The 9,684-nt window shown below is 40.1% G+C and overlaps 1 protein-coding gene across 1 annotated transcript in view; it reads left to right on the forward strand.

Moving 5' to 3' along the window:
• samd9l (sterile alpha motif domain containing 9 like) overlaps positions 1–5,099 on the forward strand; it is an 86,714-nt gene extending 81,615 nt beyond the window's left edge. The window contains exons 12-15 of the mRNA XM_036941528.1: positions 2,139–2,266; positions 2,478–2,601; positions 2,886–2,956; positions 3,205–5,099. Of these exons, the coding sequence (XP_036797423.1) occupies positions 2,139–2,266; positions 2,478–2,601; positions 2,886–2,956; positions 3,205–3,375 (494 nt within the window). The 3' untranslated portion in view covers positions 3,376–5,099. The remainder of the gene's footprint in view (positions 1–2,138; positions 2,267–2,477; positions 2,602–2,885; positions 2,957–3,204) is intronic.
• The last annotated feature ends 4,585 nt before the right edge of the window (positions 5,100–9,684 follow it).

Consider the following 9,684-nt stretch of genomic DNA (forward strand, 5'->3'; position numbering starts at 1 on the left):
TACAAAAAAGTTTTAATATTGATGTCACAAAGTATAATTTGTACATTTCTTTATTAAACAATTCGTTATTTGTTACATTTGCATGTGTAAAACCTAGCAGTACAAATGATTTATCTTTGAGTGAGACAGATATATAGAACTGTGAAACCATCAAGTGATAGATTTTAAACAAACACGTCTGTCATTGAACAACCCCATGCCATGGTTAGATTGTGAAAAAAAACACACCAATCTCTTTCAGAATTTCTTTAAACAATTAAAGCTGATTTACCAAACTTTCTGAAAATGGATAAATAGTGTTTTAGAATGAAACTCTTCAAATGTTGATATTTGGTTGCGTTGTAAACCAAACACAATTCAAAATTACTTTTGTAATATAGCCTTAGCCTAAAGTTATCTTATAAACTATTGTAACAGTATTTATTCAACCTTAAAATGAGTAACACATCCGTGGCCACATGTTGATGTAACTGTAATAAATATCTTCCTATGTAATCAACTGAATCCAGTTCATTTGATTGTGCTATTAGATGAAGCACAGTAATAACACATTAAGTAGTTGTATAAATAAACACAATATCTGACATTGGTATTTTAACTTTGTTTTAAATGTTTGAAAGTGCAGTGATAACACATTTAGGTAACAACAAACCAACAATTGACATTCTTTTCCCATTGTAATTTGGTTGTGCTTTTACAGTAGATGGTCTAAAGCATAGTGATAACAACAAACGTTCAACAACTGTTGGCTCTCTTTTTAGTGGGTAAATATACTGTAGGTTATATTCTCATTGATCAAAATCTCCACCAAATATTACCCAGTTGTCCACTTTCATATGACGTGGTGTGTCCAGTGTGGGTACTTTCATATGACGTGGTGTGTCCAGTGTGGGTACTTTCATATGACGTGGTGTGTCCAGTGTGGGTACTTTCATATGACGTGGTGTGTCCAGTGTGGGTACTTTCATATGACGTGGTGTGTCCAGTGTGGGTACTTTCATATGACGTGGTGTGTCCAGTGTGGGTACTTTCATATGACGTGGTCTGCCCAGTGTGGGTACTTTCATATGACGTGGTGTGTCCAGTGTGGGTACTTTCATATGACGTGGTGTGTCCAGTGTGGGTACTTTCATATGACGTGGTGTGTCCAGTGTGGGTACTTTCATATGATGTGGTGTGTCCAGTGTGGGTACTTTCATATGACGTGGTGTGTCCAGTGTGGGTACTTTCATATGACGTGATGTGTCCAGTGTGGGTACTTTCATATGACGTGGTGTGTCCAGTGTGGGTACTTTCATATGACGTGGTGTGTCCAGTGTGGGTACTTTCATATGACGTGGTGTGTCCAGTGTGGGTACTTTCATATGACGTGGTCTGCCCAGTGTGGGTACTTTCATATGACGTGGTGTGTCCAGTGTGGGTACTTTCATATGACGTGGTGTGTCCAGTGTGGGTACTTTCATATGACGTGGTGTGTCCAGTGTGGGTACTTTCATATGATGTGGTGTGTCCAGTGTGGGTACTTTCATATGACGTGGTGTGTCCAGTGTGGGTACTTTCATATGACGTGATGTGTCCAGTGTGGGTACTTTCATATGACGTGGTGTGTCCAGTGTGGGTACTTTCATATGACGTGGTGTGTCCAGTGTGGGTACTTTCATATGACGTGGTGTGTCCAGTGTGGGTACTTTCATATGACGTGGTGTGTCCAGTGTGGGTTCTTTCATATGACGTGGTGGGTCCAGTGTGGGTACTTTCATATGACGTGGTGTGTCCAGTGTGGGTACTTTCATATGACGTGGTGTGCCCAGTGTGGGTACTTTCATATGACGTGGTGTGCCCAGTGTGGGTACTTTCATATGACGTGGTGTGTCCAGTGTGGGTACTTTCATATGACGTGGTGTGTCCAGTGTGGGTACTTTCATATGACGTGGTGTGGGTACTTTCATATGACGTGGTGTGTCCAGTGTGGGTACTTTCATATGACGTGGTGTGTCCAGTGTGGGTACTTTCATATGACGTGGTGTGTCCAGTGTGGGTACTTTCATCACCATGTTTTTGAATGAACAAAGTGCCTTGGCCTTGAACCTGCCCATCGTTACTGTGTCTGTGTGTGTGTTTGGTCTTATCTTTCCCAGAGGACATCGTGGCCACAGACCTGATAGAACAGATGCTGAACATGGAGCCCCAGAGGAGGCCTTCTGCTGAGAGCGTGCTCAAACACCCCTTCTTCTGGAGCCTGGAGAAACAACTGATGTTCTTCCAGGTCACTATTAAGTATAATCAATGCATAGCTAATGTCAGTTAGCTAGATTACAATATTATTTAATTCTAGTAGGGAAAAATGTAACTGCAACAACAGAAACATTGGGTATTCTATCAATAGAATATATAGCAATAGTGGAGTCCATTGAGCATACAGCAAGAGGGTGGTAAACGAGATGTTGGATTAATTAAAGTACTGTCTTCCCCTGTAGGACGTGAGTGACAGAATTGTAAATGAGAAATTGGATGGTCCAATCATACAGCAGCTAGAGTCAGGGGGACAGGAAGTGGTGAGGAATAACTGGATGGAACACATCACAGCAGTTCTGCGGAAAGGTTAGTGACTGGTCTGAGATCAGCTTTTGAACAGCAACACTTTGCAGCCTGTAAAGCCATTTTCTATTACAGTATATTTCTAGTAACACTAACATCCAGATCATAGGTGTCATGAATGACATGACTACATTTGCAAGATGAGTTTATTGCTGGACCAGACACCAGCAACATCTCTGTTTTGTTGTTGTGTTATATTACACTAATGACAAACTTTCTTGATATCATAATTCTGTATCTTAATAGTATTGTTGTTTGTTTACTGGCTGTGTTTCCTCCTTCTGCAGATCTAGAAATACGTAAAGGAGCATATGAAGAGGGCTCTGTTAAAAGTCTTCTACGTGCCATAAGAAACAAGGTGTGTTCTGTCCAAATGTTCTGTCCAAATACAATTGCCATACTATATTAAAATACACAAATGAAGCATAATAATAACATGTTGGTATATTTGCAAAATATTATTTAATTAGTCAAAACATGAGAGGATGCAGGCATCCTCTATGCCACCTACTACCCCCATAAACCTGTTAAATGTAGTATTTATCTGACACAAGAAACTAAATGTGTGTAAATTACATTTTATAAGCAACATGTTGTTTCTCATAGAAACACCATTACCACGATTCTCCTAAGGAGGTCCAGGAGACTCTGGGCTCCATCCCTGATGACTTTGTCTCCTACTTCACCTCCCGCTTCCCCCACCTGCTGCTGCACACCTTCCTCGCCGTGCGTTCCTTTGCTGAGGAGCTGACTTTACAACATTACTACCTAATGTAGTAGTGTGAAGACATAACATTACTACCTACCATAGTGTGAAGTCAGGCGCTCCGCTGAGAAGTACTCCATCCCACACCAGCAAACCTCCAATCTATGCCAGTACACTGTAATGTCACGGTTCTTTTTACATGAACAATAGTGGTTTGTCTGAAGAAGAAGCAATCACTTTCACTTGTATGCAGATGACACTGTTGTGTATCCTATTTCACCAATGTGTCACGACTTCCACCGAAGTTGGCTCTCCTGCCTGTTCCAGCGGAGCTCGGCGGTCGTCGTCACCGTCCTACTAGCCACCACCGATCCCTTTTTCGTTTCTGTTGGTTTTGTCTTATTAGTTTCACCTGTGTGTATTTTAGTTTAATTAGCGTCCTTATATGTAGTAGGTTGTCCCGCCCTTGTTTTGTGCGGGATTGTTTTTTTATTCATGTCATTTGGTGTAGTACGTACATGTGTGTTATTTCTCCGGTCTATTTTTGATCCTGTGTTGGATTATTCACCCTGTATGTTGGGTTGACGTGTTTTTTTTGCGCAGGAGAATAAACTGTCGAATCACTGAAACCTGCTCTCTGCGCCTAATTCCACCCACCTTGATAAAACGTGACACAATGGCTGACCAGGTTCTGTCAGAGCTTTAATCTGCCTTTATTGTCTTGACGAAAGCCTTTATTAACTGAAATTGTTACATAATTAATGCAAGGTAAAACCAAGTATATATTATATTCCATATCACGTAAAAAATGTATCTGATTTATGTATACGTACATTGGATGGTGCCCTCATTGATTATGTCCCCAACTAATAAATATCTAGGCATCTGGATTGATGATAGTCCTTCAAAAAGAATGTTGATGAGTTCGTTAAAGGTGCAATATGCAGAAATCACTCTGCCATTCCTGGTTTCTTAAATTGCAATAGTTTGCCTAATTTCAGTTTGTGACAAAACAAGTAATATACTGTATAGTGTAGAGAATCATTGCACCATCTAAACTGTGGTGAAATATCTCTTCAATAGTAAGAATATTGTATTTCCAGGTGTTTGAAGCTGGTGTACAAAACTGACAGTAAAAGGAGTAAAAATGAAACTAAAGAACAGGAAGCATATAAATAGTGCACATAGAACATCTACAGCTTGTTAGACTTGCTGTCAATGGGAATGACAGATCGATAACTCACATTTCTATGTGAATTTGGTCAGGTCGCCTAAAAAGTGACATATTGCAGCTTTAAAATGTGAAGGTAGTCCGAAATGAGTATGATTATCTTGTATTCTTTGTTTATTGAAGAGGGTTCTGTTCATTTCCTGGTCTGAGAATTGAGGGGCAAGCAGTGGTGCGTTCGACTGCATAGTTATTGACTGGGACAGGTAATGTGGTAGTAGCCTATCCCGAGGGATGTACATGTTTATATCCCAGGTTGTATTGATCCTTAAAGCAGGGGAAGCCCCTTTATTGATATGTGTGCATGTATGCTGTATGTTCAAGTATGTTTCTGATCTGAAGACATTTCTATTGTAATTCATGTCTTTTGAATGTTGATTGATCAGTGTGTGAAATGCCTTGTTTTTATTGGTTAAATGCATTATGGGTAGGAGTATAAGAACCCTCATGGTTTTAGAGACAGACAAGGTAAGGTCTATTTATTTGATTGTGTAAATAATTGTACTGTTTGCCGGCTCTTTATCCTCACTTTGCAAATAAAAGCCTGACTCTGGGCAGGAAAAATCAGTTCAGTATTGTTGTTGCCTCACTGTTAAAATCCTACCACAGTGTGTTTCTCACACTATCCCAGAGAACTTGGCCAAACACCTGATAGAATAGATGCTGATTATAGAGCCCAAGTGGAGGCCTTCTACTGAGAGCGTGCTCAAACACCCCTTCTGGAGCCTGGAGAAACAGCTGATGTTCTTCCAGGTCACGATCAAGTATAATTGGTCACCTTTAGTTACAATAGAAAATCAAGTCATTTTATTCCCTGAATAAATCTTACCAACAATAACTACAATGGGGATACAGTACATATGGGATATATTTTGATCAAATATGCTCTGAAAGCAAACATGTTGACATGTGTACCCTGAAATCGGGGAATTTGTGCCATTCTGAATTTTTTTTTAGATAAGAGGCAATACTGTAGCCCTCCTTCTCGATGACTGGAATCTCTTTCTGGAGTCTGTTTGGCCTTGAGTCATTAATTAGAGCATTATGCATATCATGTTTGCTAAATCTTTTATTTAGTTATTTTCTGGCCATCTGAAATTGTGGGCTCCCTTAGCTATATACAGCAAGAAGGTAATAAAGGAGATCTTTGAGGAATTAAGCCATGTTTTCCCCTGTAGGATGTGAGTGACTGGATTGATGCATAGTCAAAGCTGACGGAGTTGTATGATGCCATCATCAATCAGCTGGAGTCAGAGGCAGAAACAGTGGTCAAGAGGAACTGGATGGAACACATCACTGAGGATCTTCCTGAAAGGTGGTGTCTGAGGACCAGTATTTGAACATCAACAGACTGTAAGTCCTTAATATAATTGAAGTACTGTATATCACAGCCACTAGCCTGGTCCAACTCAAGAGCACCATGACAATGATTGTCAGAGGTGTTGGCTAAAACAGATCTGGACCAGGCTACAGCAACATCTCCTTTCTTGGTGGAATCACAAAATGATTGCCTCTCGTGACAACATAATTCTGGATCAATTCTTGCTATACTGTAAATGTAGTTATCATTGTTTGCTTACTGGCTGTCGCTCCTCCCTCTGCAGATCTAGAAAAACGCAAAGGAGCATATAAAGAGGACTAAGTCTTCTATGGGCCATAAGAAACAAGGTAAGTGTTCTGTCTCTTGGCAATGAATTACATCATATCTATTGATTGGTATTGTATTATTCTAGTAGTTGTATATTATCAAAATCAAATCAAATGTTACTGGTCTCGTACACATTTTGCAGATGTTATTGCAGGTGCAGTGAAATTCTTAGGGAAAGATCCACATTTACATAATGGGTACTCAGAGGAAAATGGAGGAGGGTCATGCTTTTTCAATTTCAAACCCTCGGGGGAGGGTTTAGTATTTTTAACTCTAGTCCAGGGGAGAGTCTTGTCATTTGTAATTGATGAAATGTCAATATTTCTCAGTGTTTTAGAATGAGTTGTTTATCAGGCGATATATCGCTGTGTGCCTGATGCCGCCCCTCATCTCTGATTCTCCACTGGGTGTGCAATATCAAGTGTGCCTATAGGCTATTTAGTGTGGTCTCAATCAAATGATCCACAGGTTATAGGCTATTTAGTGTGGTCTCAATCAAATGATCCATAGCCTATAGGCTATTTAGTGTGGTCTCAATCAAATTATCCATAGCCTATAGGCTATTTAGTGTGGTCTCAATCAAATGATCCATAGCCTATAGACTACTAAGTGCATGCTTGGAGAAGCACAGAGCAAAGTTATATTCCTATGATAGCTGCTGGGATGATGTAAATAAAACTAGGCAGCATTACACACTACAATGGCCATTCCAACACTGAGCACGGGTTGGCTCTGCTCTTACTGTTTGTTTGCTGCCTAACCAATCGTGCCGCTGTGTAGGCTGTGCGGCAGTTCAGTGGAAGTCAAAAGCTTCTTCAGAATTTGTTTTTGTTAATTAGACCTAGTCCCCCAAAAATGTGTGTATGTGGACTAGCCTATAGCCTATGTTCTGTTCAGTTTGAGAAGGAGAGAGCGAATATGAGAAGGAGGATCAGAGGTCAACTTTGATAGCTTGCTAATACTATAATTGATTTTTATTCAAAACAATATGTTTCTTGCCCATGATGTAGGCCAATTTATCAGACTCATTGACATCACAATAAGCCAGATTCAAGTAACTTACATTGTGGTGCTGAAACTTGAAGCAGCGGCACAATCAATCAGAAATGGACAGCTCATGGTGCTGAAAATAGGCAAATTCGAGGAGGCATTCATTTAAACTGTCTTCATTTTAATTAGACTTTACTAACAACAAGAGGGCTTTATGTTGAAGCCTATTTGTCTTCCTATTTAAGAAATAAGAGGTAGGCCTACCTCTTTGATAGACAAAACAAAGCTATAGGCTGCTATATCCATAGATTTGTCAGTCAATTCCTCCACCCACCATGCACTTTTTAAATAGCGTACTTCTGTGCCAGTGAAGAGCTGTGAGGTTAAAACCAAGACTGGAATTGAGGGGGTATGAGATGATATGCCCTAGGCCTACTTTTTATCAAAGAAAATTTCAAAAAGCACAAGCTCTTGTTAGTTTAAGGTTTTGAAGACAATACAAAGGATTTGATTTATAAAGTGATCTATAACACGCTTTGGTCCATGATTGTTTATGCTGTAAAATAGCAAAAGAAAGATGTAAAATAGCAGAGAAAGACGTGACTTCATGCATATAGGGGCAAAAACATATTTTGATTAGCTGGGCCTGGCTCCCCAGTGGATGGGCCTGGATGCCAAGTGGGTGGGCCTATGCCCAGTCATGAAGTCCATAGATTAGGGCCTAATATTTTTATTTTAATGGACTCATTTCCTTATATGAACTTTAACTCAGTAAAATACAATTGTTGCATGTTGCATTTATATTTTTGTTTAGTATACATCCCTAAAAATGTTACTTGTGCATTTTGTCAAATTAGAGTTTTAAGCTAAAGTCAAAATGAATGATTTGGTTAATGGGCTAATTAAGCAATAAGGAACGAGGGGATGTGGTATATGGTCAATATACCCCAGCTAAGGGCTGTTCTTAGGCACAACGCATGGCGGAGTGCCTGGATACAGCCATTAGCTGTGGTATATTGTCCATATGCCACATCCTCTCGTGCCTTATTGCTTAATTAACCCCTGTGGCATACGCTCTGAGATACCATGACTGTCAGCCAATCAGCATTCAGGGCTCAAACCACCCAAACCACCCATTATAATTTGGATTATAAACTGGGTGGTCTGAGCCCTGAATGCTGATTGGCTGACAGCCGTGGTACAGTAAATCAGACCATATACCAGTTGTATGACAAAACATTTATATTTACTGCTATAAGTTGGTAACCAGTTTATAATAGCAATAAGGCACCTTGGGGGTTTGTGGTATATGGCCAATATACCATGGCTGAGGGCTGTGTCCAGGCACTTGCATTGTGCATAAGAACATCCCTTACGCTTTGAACACACCAACAGCATCAGTGCATTTTGGTACACCAGAATTACATTCATTATCAATGAAACACTGTATTTGCCTTGCAGCATTGCATTGCATGGTGTTCGGTGTGGTGCATATGTTGGATTTTTTGAACCTATGCGCCAAACTGTATGTATAGATAGACGGCTTGACAGAAATGGTAGCAGAAGGTGAATGTTGAACTTTTGTTGCATACATATCCAGATGATGCTGCGTGCTATTTTGCGCAAGGATGCTGTCGACACACCGACAGGGTAATTGCGCAATGAATGTAATTCTGGGGTACCAAAATGCAAGGACAATGTTGGTGTGATCGAAGCGTTAGTCATAGTAGATTATATTGGCCATATACCACACCCCCTTCGCCCTTATTGCTTAATTATTCAATGTCTAAAAAACTTAACATACCATCCTGATTATGCAAGAATAGAGAACCACTGTTTCACAATTTTCTCATTTTGCATTGCCAACAAGATATCCTTGCTTGAGTGAAAATGCCAAATAAATCAGCATTATATTTGGGACTTTGAACTTGACATTTTTTCAGTTCTTGGGACAAAGCAAACATAAGAAATGCAAGTATTGCTTGTTATGTAACTGACTTCCGCTGCAAGCCAGAGGGGGGTCCATGACACCTTGCCAGTGGCTGCCTTGCTTGCACCGATAACTCTCCTTTTCTCCTAAACGAAATTTACCGATAAAAGCCCGCCCCTTTAATGGCGTCATTTCTATGACGCGTTCGGTTCCTTGCTTTTCACAAAGAGACTGACCGCGAGAACGCATTCGACACCAACCATCTCAAGTACAGCAGCAGACAAAGATCTACCAGCTGGAAAGATGAGCCTTCTATAGATGTATATTGTTAGTGTTTAAATACTGGAGAGTTGAGACCAAATCACGGACGCTGGACAGAGTGGATTTCAGTTGTAACAAAAGACAGTTTTAATGAGTCAAAGATATCTTGTCCCGCAGTTTTACGTGCACAGATCTAGTTCATATAACTCGGCAAGGAGTCAGGTGAAAAAGAGGCCTTATACAACGGTTACATTCATTTTTATACATAGAATAAAGTAGGTGGAGTCTTGTCGTTTTAGTCTTCTGACTGGTCACAAAGGGTT

This window comes from Oncorhynchus mykiss, chromosome 13, assembly GCF_013265735.2.
Source record: "Oncorhynchus mykiss isolate Arlee chromosome 13, USDA_OmykA_1.1, whole genome shotgun sequence".
Classification (NCBI taxonomy): domain Eukaryota; kingdom Metazoa; phylum Chordata; class Actinopteri; order Salmoniformes; family Salmonidae; genus Oncorhynchus; species Oncorhynchus mykiss.